The sequence below is a fragment of the Aspergillus japonicus genome, assembly GCF_003184785.1.
Source record: "Aspergillus japonicus CBS 114.51 unplaced genomic scaffold BO86scaffold_21, whole genome shotgun sequence".
Lineage (NCBI taxonomy): Eukaryota > Fungi > Ascomycota > Eurotiomycetes > Eurotiales > Aspergillaceae > Aspergillus > Aspergillus japonicus.
Window position 1 is genome coordinate 40,273 of NW_020291658.1, and position 20,220 is coordinate 60,492.

General features: G+C 53.4%; 4 protein-coding genes across 4 annotated transcripts; 2 read left to right on the forward strand and 2 right to left on the reverse strand.

The window, feature by feature from the left end:
* The first annotated feature begins 19 nt into the window (after positions 1-19).
* On the forward strand, positions 20-2,420 carry BO86DRAFT_388908 (ubiquitin-specific protease UBP1). The gene has a single exon (XM_025671983.1). The coding sequence runs from the start codon at positions 148-150 to the stop codon at positions 2,149-2,151; it is 2,004 nt and encodes a 667-aa protein (XP_025528067.1). The 5' UTR covers positions 20-147; the 3' UTR covers positions 2,152-2,420.
* Positions 2,311-3,663, reverse strand: BO86DRAFT_388909 (EF-hand superfamily Ca2+-modulated protein). Its single transcript, XM_025671984.1, has 3 exons — positions 3,580-3,663; positions 3,277-3,509; positions 2,311-3,173 (listed from the first exon to the last, which is right to left on the reverse strand). The coding sequence occupies exons 1-3, from the start codon at positions 3,580-3,582 to the stop codon at positions 2,774-2,776; spliced, it is 636 nt and encodes a 211-aa protein (XP_025528068.1). The 5' UTR covers positions 3,583-3,663; the 3' UTR covers positions 2,311-2,773.
* Positions 3,664-4,003: 340 nt separating this feature from the next.
* BO86DRAFT_361375 (bifunctional C97 family peptidase/thioredoxin family protein) lies at positions 4,004-6,506 on the forward strand. The gene is made up of 4 exons (XM_025669858.1): positions 4,004-4,094; positions 4,154-4,168; positions 4,237-4,458; positions 4,513-6,506. Exons 1-4 carry the CDS (start codon positions 4,059-4,061, stop codon positions 6,076-6,078), a joined length of 1,839 nt encoding a protein of 612 aa, XP_025528069.1. The 5' UTR covers positions 4,004-4,058; the 3' UTR covers positions 6,079-6,506.
* Positions 6,507-8,042: 1,536 nt separating this feature from the next.
* On the reverse strand, positions 8,043-8,666 carry BO86DRAFT_312258 (uncharacterized protein; the record flags this gene model as incomplete). Its single annotated transcript, XM_025667943.1, has 1 exon — positions 8,043-8,666. The coding sequence occupies one exon, from the start codon at positions 8,664-8,666 to the stop codon at positions 8,043-8,045; it is 624 nt and encodes a 207-aa protein (XP_025528070.1).
* Between the last annotated feature and the right edge of the window lie 11,554 nt (positions 8,667-20,220).

Here is a 20,220-nt window from a genome sequence, read left to right on the forward strand (position 1 = left end):
TGGCACTTACTGACTGACTGCCTTTTGGTCCTCGCATCAGACCATCCTACCTGTCTTTACCTTTGGCTCTGCTTGCCTTTACTGCTTACTGCGATATGCTTATAGCTCGGTCCCCATGCCGCAGCTTTTGACTTTCTCTCATCAGCCATGAACGCTCGCAGAGAGGGGATTGACTTCTCCACTCAGAGACCCTTCAGCAGCGTGCATTACAGCAACTATGACACCGCTTTCCAGCATCTGCAAGGCCACTCCAACTTCACAGCCGGTGTACTAGTGACCATCTTATCCGTATACTGTATCTTCAACTATTTCGGCTTCGTTCCCTTTTCGCTGGCCCGTTTCGCGTGGGATTTGACCGTCCGCTTGACCCCGTTACGACTGGTCGCCGCCCTCGACTCCACGAGACCCGACCCAGAGGACTCCTCCTCGTCGACGTCGATGAGCTTCGAAGCGAAGAGCGAAGCGATGAGACGAATTCTCGGGCTTGATAATGGATTCCTCTCCGCCCTCCTGCCTCGCGCGTCGACCTTCTCGGGCTTCAGCACGTCGCTCCTGAGCGGCAGGGACAACTTCCCACCCGGTCTGGGCAACTGGGACAACTCGTGCTACCAGAACAGCATCATCCAGGGGCTGGCATCCCTCCACTCGCTGGAGGACTTTCTGGACAGGAACCTCGAGCGACTGGGCCAGCGGACCTCGGTTTCCACCCACCAGGCCCTCAAGGAGATCATCGAGCGGCTGAACAGTCCGGAAAGCTACGGACAGCGGCTCTGGACGCCGCCGGACCTGAAGTCTATGAGTAGCTGGCAGCAGCAGGATGCGCAGGAATACTTTGCGAAGGTGGTGGATCAGTTGGACTTCGAGGTGCGGCAAGCGACGCGCTGGCAGACGCGCAACCTCGGCCTGAAAATGGCTGGGCCGCAGGAACATGTCATCGGCACTGGGGATCGAGGGTCGGTGCAGGCGGATCACGCTGTGGATCTGCGGTTGGCCGCGGAACCCCAGCTCGTTGGAAACCCGCTGGAGGGCCTCCTCGCGCAGCGAGTCGGTTGTATTCAATGCGGGTGGACGGAGGGACTGTCTCTGATTCCGTTTAACTGCTTGACGGTGCCTCTCGGGCCCAAGTTCGAGTACGACATCCGGGAGTGTCTTCATCAGTATATGCATCTGGAACCAATCGAGGGGGTGGAGTGCGCCAAATGTACCTTGCTGCGCACACGGAGTCAGTTGTTGAATCTGCTGTCCCAGATTGAGGAGGAAAAGGGCACCCCGCCGACTAGTTCTGAGTCCCAGACGGTTTCGGCTGCTCTCAGGCAGTCGGCCCGGGAGCGTCTGCGAGCCGTGGATGAGGCCCTCGAGGAGGAAGATTTCACGGAGAAGACGTTGTCAGGGAAATGCCACATCCCTTCGAAGAGCCGGGTATCGACGACCAAGTCACGCCAGGCCGTGATTGCCCGACCTCCTAAGTGTCTGGCTGTTCACGTCAACCGCAGCATGTTTGATGAAATGACAGGGATGCTGCAAAAGAACTATGCTGCCGTCAAGTTCCCGACGACCATGGACCTGAATGAATGGTGCCTGGGAGGATTGGCCCAAGATCGAACCCACAAGGACATAGAGCAGTGGGAAATTGACCCTAGCATCTCGATGCTGTCGCGGGGTCGCGGTGACGATTCCTCGCGTCGACTTTACGAGCTGCGAGCCGTGGTCACGCATTATGGTCGCCACGAGAATGGTCATTATATCTGCTACCGCAAGTACACGACAGAGGTTTTCCCGGCTCACGTACCGGAAGCCGTTCTCGAAGCGGACGGCGGCAAGGAGAAAGCCGAGCGATGGTACCGCCTCAGCGACGAGGACGTGCAAATGGTCAGCGAAGCGAGCGTCATGTCCCAAGGCGGTGCCTTCATGCTGTTCTACGAGGCAGTGGAGCCGAGCTCGACTGGGAGCGCGGACACGGACGAGCTGGCCTCGCAAGAAGGCGACCTCTCGCCGTCGTCGATATTCAGCCGGCCGCCGTCTGACAGCATGTCGGCTACATCAACCACGGGGGACTCTGTCTCGGACAGGTCGCAAACAACGAGCGTCACGGCTTCGCTGCCGGTCGAACCTCTTGGCGAGAAATCTCCGTTGGGGTCGGAGGTGGATTAATGGACCCATCCTACCTGACACCCGAACCTATGTATATCAGCGTTATGTGATACCCCCTCATGTGCACAACTCATTCTCACGGCGTTTGAACTCCTGTCTCTCTTGGAAAAAGTTTCCTTTCTCGTTCTTCTCTCATTGGACCGTGCTTCAGCTGCATGATCTGTACAACAATGCTTGTATTTTAGGAGGCCGGTGGGCGATTAGGAGGCTCGAAGATTCTTACATCCATCCCTTGCTTGACAAGGACTAAGCATGCTAGATCTAATGATATGTTCGCATGGCATTCACCTTGCACCTTTGCCATCATAAATCCAACAACCTTGTACAATGTCGTAACAACCGCCAACCCACGCGATGCCGACGATATGCTGTACAGTACTAGGTACTGTACCTCGCTACCCATTTTGCACCACCAACGCCCGCTATAGCCAATGTACTGTAGTCCAAAGTGTTGACTCTTACCTTCCGCCCTTTACCCAAAATAAACGCCACATAACATCATTCTCATCATCATCATCATCATCATCATCAAAAAAGTCCCGATCGCTGGAACCCCAGCCATGGCCACGACCACGGCCACCCACACCATCATCATCCCACACTTGCAAACGCCGGAGCGCGCTCAAAAGACCCCCGCGCGCTGCATGACCTCCCGGAATTGGCCCAAGGTCACTCCCGCCGCCACCCCGGCGCCCCCGTTCGCCTCGAGGATCATATCCCGCAGCAACTGATCATCCAGGTTCCCGTCCTCCTTGAGCTCGCGCGCGATCCGCCGCAGATGGTGCAGGGTGATGATGCTGCTGCTGCTGCTGCTACCGGGTCCCGCGCCGGCGCCGCTCCCGCGCGTGAAGAGCCGGAACGCCGCATCGACCTCGGCGGCCATGGCCTCGTCGGACCGGGAGCGGAGCTTCGCGGCGGCGACGGTCAGAAACGGTTCGTAGGGGACGTAGCCGGTGTCGGTGGGGTCGAGGGCGGCGAGGATGGGCGGGAGTTCGGGGGTGGTGGGGGGGAGGCCTAGTGCTCTTTTGGATTCGTGAAGTAAGTATACTGGAACATGCTCCCCAGAATCGAGAAAACCGGAAGGGTAGAGTAGGGGAAGGTATGGTAGGTATGTACAGTACATACGAAAGTGCTTTCTTCACATCTGCCACCGGGATCACCCCTTCCTTCTCGTCGGGAAACTCGTCGACTCCTTCGTCGTCGTCGACCACAAACAGGTGGAACACTTCTTTGATCTCGCTTTCTTCGGCGGCGGTGATGTCGTTCGCCTTGGCGAGTTTGGATTGTCGCGCGCGTTTCGGGGCGGAGGTGGCAGATGCGGTGGATGGTGGGGGGCCGCGTTTTCGGGCTTTAGGAGGCTGAGTTCGGGGGGTTCCTGATGTTAGGGATTGGTGTTGGGGTGGTAGTTGGGTTGGGAGAGTACGTTACCATGTTGGAAGGAGGGTGAGGTGGAAGAAAAGATTGCGCGGGCGCAAACTTGGAAGTGTAATGGGAATGAATATTCAGTAGAATTGGAGTTGGAGAAGATGAGGAGATGAGGAGATGATGTCAATGTCAAAGAAATGCCATGGGCGCGGGGGAGCTGCTGATTGGTGGAGGTGTTGAGACCCTTGCGGCCTTAGGCTTGCTTCACTTCTTTCCACTCAACTCAGGGACGGACTTAACATAGAAGCTATTACTACTACCTTTGAGGCATTGACACTAGACAAGTTACCTAGTACTAGGTACAGTACACCTGACTACGCTGTGAGTCTCGACCTGAGAATCTTTCCCCTTCCATCTCGTGACTGCCTGCGGCTGACGTAAACGCAAGGATGCCTGCTCGGATCTACACACCTTTAAAAAAGAACAGAACAGAACGAACAACCAGCACCATTCACAGAGTCCTGTCTACCAGTCCACTCATCATGGATGTTGAGCTGTACGTCTATGACCTCTCCAAGGTGGTTCTATTGATTCTGAGTCTTGGTACTGTCCACAATACTGACTGGTTCTCCCACAGGGTCTTGCGCGATTGGTAAGTCATTGTCGCTCAGCAGCACTTGCATCGTGTCTAATGCAAGCATCCCCCCCCCCCCCCCCCAGTATTCCATGCCCTTGACCGGCACCCAAATCGATGCCATCTACCACACCTCGCTGGTCCTCAATGGGATCGAGTACTACTTCGGCCAAGGCATCCAGACGGCTGTCCCCGGTAGCACACACCATGGACAACCGATGGAGAAGCTGCATCTGGGCCAAACGGAGCTCCCCCTGGATGTAATTGAAGAATACGTTCAGTCCATGGCAGAAATCTATACGCCCGAAGTGCGTTGCGTGTGTGTAATGCAAGAAAAATCAACAGCTAACATCCTTTTTCAGTCCTACGATCTCTTCCTGCATAATTGCAACAACTTCACCCAAGACTTGGCCATGTTTCTGCTCGGGAAGGGCATCCCGGAACACATCCAAAACCTCCCGCAGACCTTTCTGAGCACTCCCTTTGGGCAGATGATGAAGCCACAGATTGAAATGGCCCTGCGTGGTGTCACTCAAGGCACTGGCACAGACGGTGCTCAAGCGTCGTCCGCCTCCAGACCACCACCACCACCAGCAGAAGCAGCAGCAGCAGCGACCCCGGCCCAACAACCCTCCTCGCCGCCGGTTAGCCAGGGCGTGGTCCGAATGGCAAGCAGCCTTGCCCAGCTGGAGCAATACCTCACCGCCGCCTCCCAATCATGCGCTGTCATCTTCTTTACCTCCGCCACCTGTCCCCCCTGCAGGGTGGTCTACCCCATGTACGACGAATTGGCCGAGGAGGCCGGGGACCGCGCCATCCTCATCAAAGTCGACATCAGCACGGCGATGGACGTCAGCACGAAATACCGCGTGCGCGCCACGCCCACCTTCATGACCTACCTCAAGGCCCAGAAGGTCGACGAGTGGTCCGGCGCCAACCCGGCGCAGCTGCGCGGCAACGTGCGCCTGCTGCTGGAGATGGCCACCCCGACGCACCGTCACCGCCAGCTCCATCTCCCCAGCTTCCAGCGTCACCTCCCCAACTACGTCACCTACAAGAAGATCCCTCCACTCGACAAGCTCCGGCAGAAGCTCCACCCCCACACCGACGACTCCACGCTGACCTCCATCCTCGACTTCATCCAGCGTCGCTTCATCACCACCCGCCCTGACTCTACTGGTGCCGCCGCCGCCGACGTCGCCCTACCCGCATCCCTCCCAACCTTCGGCCCCTACCTCCAAACCACGTTAGGCACCCTCACCCCGGAGAACCAATTCGCCCTGGTCGACCTCGTCCGACTCCTCTTCCTCGATCCCAGGGTATCCGGCTGGTTCGCCGCCGAAGACCCGCACCACGAGCTCCTGCGCACGCTGCTGTCTTCGACCAACACCGCCGCCGCCACAACCACAACCACAACCCCCTACCCCCTCCGGATCACCCTCTGCCAACTCGCCTGCAACCTCTTCACCACCCCCCTCTACCCGGACCACTTCTTCGCCAGCTCCCCAAACAACGACCCGCAACTCCTTCCCCTCCTCCTCGACCTAACGACCACCTCCCTCCTCGACCCGCACCCGAACCTCCGCATCGTCGCCGCCTCCTTCGCCTACAATCTGGCCGCGCACAACCACAACGCCCGCTTCGCCGGGCGGCCCGACCCCCTCCCCACGGAGATGCAGGTCGAGCTCGTCGCCTCGCTGGTCGAGGCCCTCGACCGGGAGACCCAGAGCCGCGAGGCGGGGCACGGGCTCCTCTTTGCGCTGGGGCTGCTGGTGTATGAGGCGCCCGAGGACGGGGAGGTCGTCGATCTCTGCAAGGCGATGGGCGTGCGCGAGATGATCGCCGCGAAGAAGGGGATCCCCGCGCTCCAGGGCGAGGAGGCGCTGCTTCGGGAGGTTGGGGAGGTGTTGCTGGGACGGGGGCTGTAGTGTTTCTTTTTCTCTCTCTCTCACAGAGAGACGCTGTATTATGCTCTGGATTAGATCATCTCCTTCTCCTTGATCATGGTCATTGTGGCGTGTTTGGTGCTTGGAGGGAGGGGTGGAGGAATGCATGACTTGGATACACTGATGAGTTAGCGACGTGATGGGTCAGTTGCGGTGAACGATTCAATAATTCACTGTACTCGGGTTCCCATCTCCATCTCACCCCGGTACTGTATACAGTCAGTCCTGCATTGTGCATTTCCAGATAACGACACAGCTCTCCCCCGCGATGCCTCGATAATCAGCAGCGAGAGAGCGAGCCACCGCTGGCTTTGCGAAGATAGGCTCCTACAACTAGAAGAAGACGAGATTAGGCCGGGATCACTCGTTGTCTTACCAAGTTGAATCTTAAATCTACCAGTGATAGTTCGGGAACGAAAGTAATAGATATCGTGTAATTCTTCATTTCTGAACCAGTTGCATCCTGGGTCTGCTATCCTAAGTTCTATCCTATCCAGCAAAGCAAAGCAAAGCAGCATTAATCGCTAGGGTATGGTTCGCCGAGCTATGCAGTTTCAAGCAAAGTAACGCTGGAGCTGTTCTGTGTAACACGCTCGGGGGTATGGGGCTGGAAAAGTGAAAAAAACAAAAAAAAAAAAAAAAATTAACGGATAAAAAAGAGGCATACATACATGACGGGGTATCTAATCATCCGACGGACGCTTCAAGTAAAGACGCTTGTGGGCAGATGATAAAAACAAAACATAAAAACATAAAAACCACAAATCAGGTAATCCAGCTGATGGTGAGGAAGTAGCGCTTTCTGATCCCGAAAATAGTAAACGTGGAATATTAAAAGCAAAAAAGCCCATGGGTATAAGTGGGAAAACATAGAAAAAAAAACAAAAACAGAAAACATGATTATGAGGTAAGAGCGAGACACCGCCAACACCGTCGCGACAACGCATAGAAAATGAAACAATAGAGATAGATGGTGGTGGTGTGTGGTGAAGGTCAATCTGGTAGATAAGGAAATTCCGAATAAAGTCGAGGAATGCGCGGCACCGATCGTTATCTCGCCTCATCGCATAGTCGTCTGGAACTGAAGTCCGCAAGTCCGAGTAAGAGTATCAAAGCGCATGCCAGTCAGTTCTCAATGAATGAGTCACCTCACTTGATCAAGGCAAGGTAGGTAATGCGATCAGAGCGTGTCCTGACAATGGCGGTGAGATCGTGCGGATTGATAGGCTCAGCCAGCAGTGCAAAGCCCTGTCCGGCGTGCAGGTGGGGGGTGGGTGGTTTAGGGTGTGCGAGCCTTCGGGGGAGTACGGGCGATAAAAGAAGTAACGAAGGAGGGGTTGCGGTTGCTTTGATTTTCGAATTCAATCAAATGCGCCGACAGCGAAGGGGAAATTAGATAATCAGGCAGCCAGCGCTCGGGCACCAAATCAGACTGCGTGGTTGGAAACTCCGGGCTCCAGGCTGTCAATTCCGCCCGCCGGCTACGGCGCGTAACCCCAGGCTTGCGCACGTGCGGCTCTCACTGTCATCATCGTCATCTTCGCCTTGTTCCCGGAGGATGGGAAATCCCCGTTCGAGAATAATCGGATGCAGCGCGCCTTGTGATGCTCAGACGCCTGAACTTCTTTCTGACTGGTCGGAAGGGAGAGAAAAGAGCCTGATCAAATCCAGATACAGAGGAGAAGGCGAAGAAAAAGAAAGTCGAAAAGCAAAACAAAGTAATTAAAAGGGTGTCGAAGGAAAAAGAAAAAGACCCGGATGCGAATCGCTGATCGCATATGATAGAGCCCAATAACTGCGGATAGATCGGCGCTGGTCATGCGACAGCCCTAATCTCCGCCAAAACAGACCGTGGGGGGGGTATCGAGAGTGAAACATGCACAAGAACGCTGAGATATGAGTTTGATGTTACAGAGAAGGACCCGGCGGGCACCCTCTTCCGGTCTCTAGACCCGGCAAATAGTTGCCTTGGTCCCAGAAGTAGTGCGTCTTTTCCGCTCGGGAACGGCCTTGCGTTTCTTGTTGCGTTTGGCGTTCTCGCGCTCGGTGGCTGCCATCTGGGCTACCCGCATCGCCTGCTGGGCTCGGGCATGTGCTTGTACTTGGGCCAGGAACCGCGCGCGCTGAGCATCCTCATCGGCTGCGGCACGGAGCATCTGGATCTGCTGCTCGGTCGTCAGGTCCATGGCGGGATCCTGTGCTGCGGACTCCTCGTCGATGGCGCTGTCCGAAGGCACATCGGAACCAGTGGGGAAGAGATCCTCATCTGACAGGTAGGCGCTAGCGGTCGAACCCTCGGAATCGGCACTCAGAAGCGATGGTCGGTTTGGCCAGGAGGGGAAAGCACACGAGTTGTTCAGTCCATAGCTGCTGGAGAAGGAGCACTTGCGGGGAGTGATGTCGAGCAGAGAGTCGCTGGGAGACGGAGGCGGTGGAGGCGGCAACGAGCTCGGCGAGCAGGAGCTGCCATAGCTGAAGCTGAAGGAAACCGTCTGGGTGCTGGTCGTGGCCTCGCTCAAGGAGGAGCGGACACTCGACTGGTTTTGACTCCAAGGAAGTAGGGGATACATGGCTGTGAGTTGTGTGCTGATTTTGCGAATGGAAGATCGAATAGGTGAGGTGATGATCTCGGTCGCAGAGAGATATTCAGAGCGTGTTGTGTTTGTTTGTGTTTGGTTGTTGTTGTGTTGATAGAGTGGAGAGTGGCGAAGAGGAAGGTGGGAGATGAGAGGAGTAGATATAGGATAGGATGTGTGGAGAATGAGAAGATGATCGACCGTGTGGAGGAGCTGGGGAAGTAAATAAAGCTTGGAGGGAGGGGGGATCAACGATCACCTCCGTCAAGTTAAGTTGGGAGCAAATGGCGGAGAGGAGAGTTCGAGGTGAAGGTGTATGAAGTCAAAGTACTTGTATAAGAAGAAAGAAGCAGAAGCAGGGCCAGATCGATCGGGGGTAAGAGGCGTCTTTGGGTCTGGACTCCCTTGCATCTCCCAACAGATAAGGCGGGGGGAGGGGGGGTTGGATCTTTTTTTTTTTTTCTTTGATTTATTTTATTTTATTGTCTTTTAATTTTTTAGATTAAAAGCAAAAAAATAAAATAAAATAAAAGGCGCAATAATAAAAAGAGGGGGTTTAAAAAAGAAATGACCCAAAGAAGAAATATTCAGGGAATAAAAAAAGGGCCCCACGGGATCACTTCGTTCGCACCAAACAAATGCGTCCAGCGACCAGTTTGGAATTTTCCGGCAGCTGCTGCAAGTCAAGCGCGGCGATCAGGCGGAGGGAGACAGGGAGGAGACGCAGCAGAAGGAGAAGAAGGAGAAGAAGGAGTCCCAGAAGTACCAGAATCACGATCTTCACGCGTCGTGTTGTTGATGTTGATGTTGATGGTGATGTTGACGTTGATCAAGTCTCCAAATGGACGGATCCTGACGTCGTGACTGGTGTATACATCGATTTCCCTCTTGGGAAGAGCAACAAAAGTACATTGGATAAATAATGAAGGTCTTCGCGATGAATCGTTTGCAGGTGGACTCGATCAATCTGACAGCCGACCCTGGTCAATTGAGGCGTGGGATCTATCACTTTTGCCTTTTTGCATTTCATTTTTCCAGACCGTGGGCACGCTCTTTTTCGGGGGACGGATTTATTTATATTTCCTCTTCTCTTCTCTTCTCTTCTCACGACGGGCCCGGGGAAGATCGGATCGGATTCCAGGCCGTGGGGGGGGGGATGAAGTGGAAGAAAGTCAACTGTTAAGATTACTTACCGATGGGGCTTTCCGGGTTTACTCATGGATCGTGATTTTGCCGAACTTGTATTTTCTTTATTTTTATTTTATTCTTAATCTGGTTTCATTCTATTCGATCTGCTCTTAACCGGTACTTCACTACTCCGTACTGTACAGTCTGTCTCCCCTCATGGACTGATTTTCTCCGCCACCCCCAAAATAAAGCTGACACTTCACACAACACGAGTCCAGCGAACAGACAAGAGTACTGTACCAACCAGCAACGATGCTCTCGCACCGCTGATGGCATCGCGAGATTCAGAAACATCGTCAGGACTCAGGACTGGCAATCGACAGAGGGGCCCCCTCTACATTTCAGCCCATGTTTCAGAGCTCAGGGGGGTTGAAGAGAACCGAGGGAATTGATCCATAATTCCTACCCAATGGACCCGTAGTAGAAATGATGGTGGTCTCACTCCGACCCCATCAGCAGTAGAATCACCATCTCCAACGCCATCACCGTCACACTGACCCTCTCGACAACGTAAGTACCGTACCTACTTTTACAGCTCGGGTCCCGCGATGACTTCAATCAGGGGGTCGAACGGCCAAGTTTGGTGGTTTGTCGGTTTGTCGGTTTGGGTTGTCGTGCATCGCAACGGGATCTTGCGGTCTATTTGTCGGTGTGTGAAGGATGTCCAGCTGTTCATTCAAGCTTGACGCTCCAAGCTCCAAAGCCCTCTCTTTCATGCCTAGACTACCATTCGCTTTGACTACATACTAAATACTGCAGCTCAAACAAAAAGACGCCCTCTCAGTTCTCACCCCTTTCCCCTGTGCTGTCGATCACATCACTCCGCCTCAAGGTTTCACCGCTCCTAATGTTTGACATCCACATTTGGAGGTTGGCTGATGTGCAGCATGGGGGGGGGGAAAGGGGAAGGGGGGATAAGAGACATACATATCCGCCCGCTGTAAGTCAGGATGGGGGGATGTACTCAGATGTATGTATGTACATCTGTTGAGTGGGGGGAGCGTTTACTTTTGTGGCACCTTGAGGCTTGAGCATCCCAGGAAGTTTCAAACGTGTTTAGGCTCGGGAGAATTGACTGGTGGTTGAGGTATAACAACAACACACAGCGTGCATGATCCGTCCAGATGGTGATGCGATCGAGTCTTCCCAGAGGCCCTTCCATCTGGCGGTCAGTCAGGCAAACATCGGTTTGTCTGTGGTGGTGGTATTTTTGTCGCTTTGTCGCTTTGTCGCTTTGCTGCTTTGTCCACGGCAAGGACAAACACGACTCGAGAATCAACTCGTGCGCTGATCGCGAGAAACGTGAAAAAGAAAAAAAAAAAAAAAAACAAAAGATAATCTCTAGCAGAGATAGGAGTCTAGCCCGTGGTAGTGGTGGGAATTAAGGAAAAGAGACTCGATCCTCCCCAATGCGCGGTATCCGCCCGGCTATTTCCTTAAGCCCTGCTTATGTGGTGTTTCCTCCCTGTCGTCCCCTGGTTGGATTGTATATCCAACAAACATATAATCAGCAGTTGATACGGCCATGAAGATACCATGGAGTGGTGGTCTCGACCATGGAACCCTGGGGTACACGAACCAGAAGGCTTTACCCGCTGTCAATGGACATTAGTTTGATGTATTGTCTGGTAGTCTGGCACGAACCGACGGGGAGCCAGAACAAAGAAAGTTCTGGATACCCGTTCCCCAGTTTCGTGACTGACCCACCCGCTATCATGAATCCATGATGGCTGCCCAGTTGTGGAGTAATGACTAACATCCACATCCACATCCACGTACTCTTGTGCCTGACTTTGTTTCCCCCTTTTACTATTACTAGAGTCTAGGAGGTCCGCAGGAAATTGAACAGTGCTCAATTCTTTCACATCATTGTGGGAAAATGGTCACACTAAACATCAAACCAACATGAAGCGACAACAGTGCCCCATCTGTGAGCTTACTATGCCTGCCATACCGACCAGACCCTGCGCAACGCTCGGCTATCTGCATATAAGCATCACCTGCTTGTCCTCTGCCACCTCTGCCATCTCTGCCACCCCCAAACTATGCGGACTGTACCAGCGGCCCCCCTCATCCTCCCGTCCAAGGCTGTTTCCCCCGGGGCTGATTGATTCTACTGAGTACTACCATCTTCACATGAGTTTCGGGGCCAGAGGCGGAGCCAGGCTTACTTCTCCACGGACCACCACCACCACCACCCCTCGACTGGGTCCTCCGTTTCAGCCACGAACAATTCCTACACTCCGCAGTCCCCATCTCATCAACTAGCGAGCCTGCCAGCTTTGCGAATGAACAGTACAATCTCCGTGCGGAGGACCGGCGCGGAAAAGCGCTCCCAGATACGGATTTTGCCGTGTGACATTGCCGGGGGAAGGGGGAGGGCAGGATCAAATCCCAGCGTCTGGCTAATATTACAGATTGACTACGGAGTAGGGAACTCAGTCCTTTTAGCCCAGACCCAACCGACCGACCGACTAGCCGACCGTTTGAAAGAGAAAAAAAAAAGTTCTAGGGATGCGCGGTTAATCATCGTCAAGTTAACTCGGGAGTTGACTCCCCCCCCCCTTTTGGTAGTTACTGTACCGTACCTACTCCGGTAAATCCAGACTAAGCCTACGGGGGTGCGGGTTGAATTGGTCCAGGGTTGGTCCAGGGTCAGTCACACACTTTTTAGGCGTAGGCGGTTAGACGACGGGTATTTGGCGGCACGCGGAGACGGATGGGATGGGATGGATGTTGGTTTATCCATCCCCCAGAAACCACCTCCTCGCTCCCCTTCCTTCCCTTTGTCTATGTGTGCCTTGGTGCCGGGGTTGATGCTATTGAGACCTCTGGAGAAGCGTGGGAAGACTTTTGTTTCAGGTGATTGTTGTGGAATCCTAAGGGGTTTGATTCGGTCGCATGGTTCGATTTGCTTTGTTATTGTTCGTTTGGTAATGCTTCGATGGATGATGCATCAATCCTGAGAGGTTCAATCGACCTTGACCAGTAGACAATCAAGTCCAGAGATACACATCTATCGTCCTCGACTAAGGCGACACGATCAAGGTCGAATCCAGCACAGTGCAGCATCAACGATCGAATCTAGATTGCTTCGCATATGTATCCCTGCCCTGGACAAAAGGACACCCCGCTGACCAGTCGCTTGATCTCTAGGGCTCCCCGGCTTCAGATTGCCGGCATGTTGGTGCCGGAGGACCAGGAAGAAGCAAACCAGGCACCAAAGTACGGAGCTGAACACCACAAACTACAGTACAACAATCCCAAACGTCCATTCATTGACTAAAGGCGCAGTACCTGATTTCTTTGTGATGATAGATTAACCGACCGGGTGGTTTTCTTTCATGGACAAGACAGAATGTGCCAGTGGCTGGCTATCACCGTACACTATTCGACGCCATCACCACCATCTCTTCCAAGATGAATCTTGTCATGTGAACCTTGACTGGCAGGAACAGTAGAAGCGGCGCCACCGTTCAGTTACTAACCTCCAGCCTCGGCAAAGACACGAAAACACCTGACTTCGGTCGATTTTGTTTTCCTTTGAGCCTGACCGACCGGGTAAAGGGTTAAAGGCACCCGTGGACGGCTCTAGACTCTCGGGGTTAATTTCCCCGGAGCATACATCCCCAATTTCCTCCAGTTACATGTCATGGACTCATGGACTCATGGACTCATGGACACAGAAAGAGGGCTCGGATAGCTATCGATCACGAATCGTGGCAACTCTGATCCCGATCAATCAGTCAGTCAGTCAGTTAAGTCCGTCAACTCAAGGGGAGAAAAGCCTAGGTAAGGTAAACCGCAGTCAAAGTACGGAGTAAGAAAAGCACTTGCCGGGCGGCAGCAACAACTCTTACACCCCCCGGCGGATGGGCGGAAACGCCTCCCGGCGATCGAACCGCTGCATCGGATTGCCTGCCCCACAGACAGACACACACACATCCTTTTCCCCTTTCCAGTCCAGCTCCCTCTTTCCCCCCCTTTGATCCATTTTACCACGCTCGGGTGCAGGGATCGTCGTCGCGTTCCCGATCCGGTAATATTAGGAGCTCCCCTCCGCCCTACCTATCCAGCCTCTATCTGGAAGAGAAATAAACAAACTTCGGGTCTGAGACTGATCAACATTTGACTGGCGGGGGAAAAAGAAGTACCATAGGACTGGTCGACGGGTAGACCCGCGGAACAGCGGCTACAAGTTTCCCGTCCCCAGGAGTCCCGGGGGAGCACTCAACGCAGATGCGTGACTGTTTCTAAGGGGGATCTGGGGCTTCTCCTTCCGCCGTGTGATCACCGTCGTCATAAGTTCGTGGATGGGGTTACGTCAAGGGAGTGAACGGGGGGAAAGAAGGAAGAGAGGGATGCGACGTCTGTGGCTTGCAGGAGGGGAGATCTAGCTTGAATCAGTTGTCATGCGGTCGACAGATCGATCCTCAATGAGGATGAGAGAGCATCTCTGTTTATGAGTACGACAGTGACATGCTACTCCATGCCTATCGTGAGGTATATGGCTGGTTCAATAATGCTTGATGACGACTTCCGCTGTCCATTCCACTGTGGGATGCACATTCCAACCCCGATGGATTACCGACTCCTGCTTCCTCCGCCTAGTGTACTGTACGGATGTACTGCGCATGAACCGCACACACACACACACACGCCCACCGCCCACCGATTAAGGATAGTGTGCATATACATTGGCTGTATGTATGTATGTACTGTACCGTATCCATTTTATGTACATGTACAGTAAGCACGCACAGGTATGCAGCCTATCCTCTGGGTACAGTACTTAATCTGTCGATCAGTGTGTGCTCACTCGATCAAGTACGAGCGAGGGGATCAAAGTACACCAGACTCGTTGCTGCCAGATGCCACACAGCACACCGACCGGTTAATTGGTACAGTGCATGATACATCTCCACTCTAGTACATCCGCGTTCTGCAAGCCCCTCGACATTCCAGACCTTCTGGTGTTTCCCTCCCCGAGTCCGAATGGGTTTTTCCTCACTGGCAACGACACGACTGCAGCGATCTGAATTTTCCCCAATCGGTTCGATCCATCGCTCGAAATTAATCGATTGGTCGGTGGGACCGGCTCATCGTTTCCAAAAGTTCCTCATCCCATCATCCCGGATACCTACCCCTCCTGCAGCTTGCCCGCGCTTCCCCCCGTCCACTCCCGGCCACTCATCCACACCATCCACACCTCTTCATGCAAGGCATGCCCCTCCAGGCTTACGTGGTGAAGGATTGTGCCACCTCCAGATGAAAAGCAGCCATGAGCGGTGGGAAAAAGGTACAGACCCCAGGAAACGAGTTCGGTAACACCTCCTCCCAAGCAGTGTCCACCACCGCGAGGACGTGTACACAGTACGGGGATACCTCCGTACTCCTCCCCCTTCCCTCCCCCCCTCTTGTCCCCTCCATCCCGCAAAGGCGGTGCGCCGTCCCTGCAGGGCTTCGGCAAAAAAGTCGTTTGTGTTTAGGTAGGTAAACAAGGTCCGGTCCTACTGTACCCCTCTCTTCGAAGAGGCGGTGAATTCACCGCTTCATCGAGTATTGGCCCTGGTGCTGCCATGTTACAGTGTGGTACCTGAGATGAGATAATTTTGAGAAGAGGCGGTAGGCTTTTGCCAATGGGTCAATCTATTCACGACAGATCGTGTGTTATCTTTAGTAACCGTACGCTTCGACCCTGACGGGGAGGTAAGGTGATGCATCGTTTTCGCCCTGTCTTTTTTTAAGGTAGGATCCCCTCGTTGCCTGACAGAGCCCGGGACCTTTGTTTGCCAGAGCTTTCCCGACCGGGGGAGGGGGACGACACATCCATAGAATGCAGATGGAACATTGGGGGAAAGAGGAATGGATTCTCCGTATGGGTACGGGGTACTGGATCGGGACTCCTCACGACGATTGTCGATGCATATCATATTTTTCCATACTTAGTAGTAACTGATTGGCAGTAGTGGCTAGTAAGCTAGCAGAGCTGCACCAGCCACCAGCCACAACCATGGACCCACGGCTTTGTCCGGAGGTTACGGATAGTTAGCACGGAGTCACTTCCAGAGTATCCGTAACGGAGTGCGTACCCCACAGAAGTCCGTCCCTTTGGAGACGACGACGTAGCATGGGATGGATGGAAGCACGCAGCACATACCACCCACCGGGGCACACGGGAAATGAAATCGTATCTGAGTGGGACACGGACCCAGGAATAGGGTATCAACTAGACATTTTATCCCTCGCAGCGGATTCTGTTCCGCCCGGGGGAACGGGGGGCTCGAGATCCCTGGGTTGGATCCAGCCCAGCCCCCGGTACCGTACTCGGGGGACCCAGCCCGACGGGGGGGGTGGAGTGGAGCGGTGGAGCGGTGGGGACGGCCGGGTGGTCATCGACATTGAAGTCTGAGCACCGTAAACAAAAGTATACCGGCACTAGGTATGTGATCGCGCGGAGACAGCTTCCGCTGCGACGGTCGATCATCGAAATGTGGCGGCGGAATCATAGTACTATGACATATCATATCTGCTTCTGCTTTATGAAAGTATGGTCGCCTTTCCCCGATGTAGGAGCTGTACCAGTATAGCCCACGGGGCCCGTCCGAGCGCATGGCCACATGAGTGGATTCAAAGTTCAATTCCCATTCTGCTTTCCGGGATCGAGCTCCAACAAGTAGAATGAGGTATGTATGGTAGGCCTCCGCCCATCACCAACTCCACTCCCCCCCCCTCCCACACATACAGTCCAAAGGGAGAAGTGGCGCCGTACTGTGTCCTAAAAAAAAAAAAAAAAAAGGAAGGGGATCCGACATCCGGGGTTGACTGGCGCATGCATGGATGGGATAGATGGATGTGGCTTGCGTTTCGTCCGTACTCCTTCAATAGCGTATAGGGCGTTGCTTGCAGAGCTTGCAGTTAATATGATTTGGAATATACTCTGAGGAAAGTACTGTACAGTATACTAGGTATATGGCTCCCTCAGCATCAACCTGCACCGATCGATAGACTTGTAGATAAGATGCCGGAAAACCGGTTTCTGTACATGCTGTACAGAAAGGATGGAAGACTATCGAAGTCTGTATGTGCTTATGCAGGAAGTACTGGGCGTACCGTACGTCTGGTACTATCCACATACGTTACTATGTAGGTATATACAAAGATGGAAAGCTAGGCTAAGCTTGTCTTAAGCGCCACTAGCCACCGCCACAGTTGGTTGGTTGGCCGTGTATAACTATAGTACAGGACATACTCGTCCATCTCGATGTATCCATTTCCCGAAATCAATAGACCGAATGCACTTGCATCTCGTGTCTGCTCCGACATACACACATAATAAGTCGTACTCGGTTACTCAATCACTCGGCTACTCCGATTGTTGGTAGCTCAGGCAGCAGCCCGCCCAGTTGTCTACCTAGGGATTGATAAAGCTGACGCGGGGGCGGAGGAGCGGCTGAGCCCGAGACACCTCTTGCCGAGGATCATGTGTAACACCCACCAACCCTTTGCCACAGTGGAAGTCAAACCCCAGACCCGAATTGGGAAATAGGGAAGTGCGGCAGCTGAACAATGCTGTTTCTTATTGCGTACAGCGCCTTCTCCATGCGGACGACAACCGGGGGTGGGCGGGTTGGACGGTTGGACGGTGTAACTGGAACTGTGACTGGAACTGTGACTGTCACGGTAGGGTCATAAGTCAACTACCGTGGACGGGGGCGAGATCTCCTGTTTTGGTAACTCGTGCGGTAGGCGGGTTGGTAGAGTTGCGGTAGGCAGACTAGGCTTTTAACCGACAGACAAGCTCACTAAACCTTGTATGCACTCCGTACCGTTAGTAGCTTGAGGTCGACGTAAAGTGGGAGAGCTCCGCGCGATTTGATTGATGGAAGTATTTTGCCCGTCGAGGGTAAGGAGTTTTTCCGTGGGTTAGAGGCCGGAATAAGCATTGTTTCAAGGGAGCCCTGAGATGGGACATGGGTGTGCTGTGCCTACTGTCTAGTTTGTGGAGTATAGTATCGGGTTCTATATTATGGACAGTGCCTAGGTAGTATACCCCGTATTCTAGTGTGAATGTCAGATCATGTTCGGTAGTTGGTGCCGGGATGTCCAATTGTACTGTCGTTTCGGATTTGTGATCGGGTTCGTGAGTGAATGGATGTTTTCGAGATTGAGGGGGTGGCAACTTGACCTAAAAAGTTGACTTTCTCGCCTATTTGCGTTGAATAGTAACTCGGTTAGATATTAATGAGTTGGACGGGGTGATGGCTGTTGTCGGAGTAGTCTGGTAGAGGTGGGTTGTAGGCGGTAGGGCTGGTCATTCTTCTTGCTAAGCGTCGAGGGAAGTACAGTACTCGTGTAAGTTGGAAATTGAAGTATATTCTGGTATGTACATAGTCGTAGGAATCTGCAGCGGGGAATACTTCCTCTTCCCTACCCTCCATGTTAGTGACCACAGTCGCCCCGCGCGGCTCATCACTGCAACCTCATTCCACCACCAAGCCCCAAACCCCAGAGTAAGCATGTGTAACCCTCCAAGCAACAATAATAGAATCGATGAAGACGACAAACACAACAACAGCAACAGCACCAGAGTACCAAGCCACGAAAGCAAGCATTTTCCCCCGGCATATACGAGATGATGTACAACATATACGGAGAACACCCATCTGCCTGCCTGGCCGCAGCTTACGTGAAGTATGATTATGAATAGCCGGGCTGCCGCACCGTATCGGGACTACGTTTCGTGGCTGTGGCCCCCGCGCTGGCGTGGGGGGAAGACGTTGCTGACAACCACGTTCGAGAATGATTCCACGCAGTGACCGGACCGGGTTGCCGGCTACAGGATCCAGGATTCTATGGGCAGAATTGAGTAAGCAAGCCACTCACATTTGATTTATTATGCGATAGGTGTGGGAGGGCGGACTGGGCAAGGAATCCTTTGACCGGGGATAAATGGGTTTTCGATCGGGTAATCATCGCATTTTCATCACCGGGCTGTCCGTTCTCTTTCTGTCGGTTAGCACGGAAGAAGGGGGAAATGAGGATGGCTGAAGGATTGATTGCGGAGGGGGCGAGTAGGGGTTTCGGAGGAGGATGACTCCAGTTGGCGAGCCAGGATGTCCGAACATCAGAAGTATTATGGAGAACCGCTGTCTCCGCTACTCGGGCGACCACGTGTAGTTAGCGTAGCGTATGGCATGGCATATGTTGTTATCTGGTCGAAGTGCACGGTTCTGAACTTGGTTGCGAACTTGGGATGTACCCATACCTACCGTTGTCCAAGCTTCTTTACCCGGGGTTCTGTAGAAGACTGGGAGGAGTGAGTGGATGTAGAGACGCCGAGTCTCGATCGCAACCACCGGCAATATCACATCCCATCCAGCGACGAAGCCCTTCGGAAACAGAACGGAGGAGCATCAACCACCAAGAAAATCACACCTTAACAGCAGCCACCATCACTGCACCTTTCGGAAATCCTCATTTCCCCGCCAATGAAACCGGACAACAGCAGCACGTACCTCGGCATTTCCCTCGACGGACAATATCCGACCTCTGCTAATCCGGATAAACACACCACCACCAGACAGGCAATAACTATACTCAGCGACCAGCTGTCCGAAACAACCCTCCCAGAAGACAGGGATAACCCATGGCTTCCAGAAGCTCTACGGCGATTCTCTCCGGTAACTTCTTTTTTTTTTTTTCTGAATGAGTCCCCACCGACGATGTCCGCTGTCCGTCGGGGACCAGGTTCTACGCATAGATAGCTGCCGTCATGATCGGGTAATTACCCACCCCTCCATCCACCCTTCCACCCCACCCCCACCCACCATAGGATTAGTATAACCATCAACGTTAAATTAGTACAAACGCAAGAACATAAAGAAAAGTAACTCGGCACGACCGGTTACACCCCCGAAATCCCCTCTCTCGTTCCGTTCCCTAAAGGTTTTGGCTTTCATGTGCGCCGGCGTTTGACTTTCTTTGGCTAATCTGATGTGGCGTTCGAGGAACTGGCGGTGAAAGTACTGTACCAACGGAGGAATGGTGATGTTGATAGATGTCGGTGACGCGTGCCACTTACTACGTAGTTGAATGCTAACCTGCGGTGTGGAGGGAGGGAGGGGGAATAACCGGTACGTAAACCTAACTTACCTTACGGGAGATGGCTAAATATTAGTCAATCAAGACGGGAACAACGTGTGGTCTACCTTAGTTTATTTATTGCTAGAACTAACTTACTAGGCATTATTAAGCTTGCTGTCTGCCGTGATTACTCTACACATCCTTACTGAAATGCGGTGCTGTGGTCGTGGGGTCTAGACCGCTGTCAGGATTTGGAGGAAGGCAGGTTTCCCGA

Excerpts from the sequence above, each read along its gene's own strand:
- BO86DRAFT_388908 (XM_025671983.1), top strand. The coding sequence starts at position 148 with ATGAACGCTCGCAGAGAGGGGATTGACTTCTCCACTCAGAGACCCTTC.
- BO86DRAFT_388909 (XM_025671984.1), bottom strand. Across the intron at positions 3,174-3,276 it reads GATGTGAAGAAAGCACTTTC|AGCACTAGGCCTCCCCCCCA; the intron begins GTATGTACTGTA and ends CGAATCCAAAAG.
- BO86DRAFT_361375 (XM_025669858.1), top strand. The coding sequence starts at position 4,059 with ATGGATGTTGAGCTGTACGTCTATGACCTCTCCAAG. Across the intron at positions 4,459-4,512 it reads CAGAAATCTATACGCCCGAA|TCCTACGATCTCTTCCTGCA; the intron begins GTGCGTTGCGTG and ends ATCCTTTTTCAG.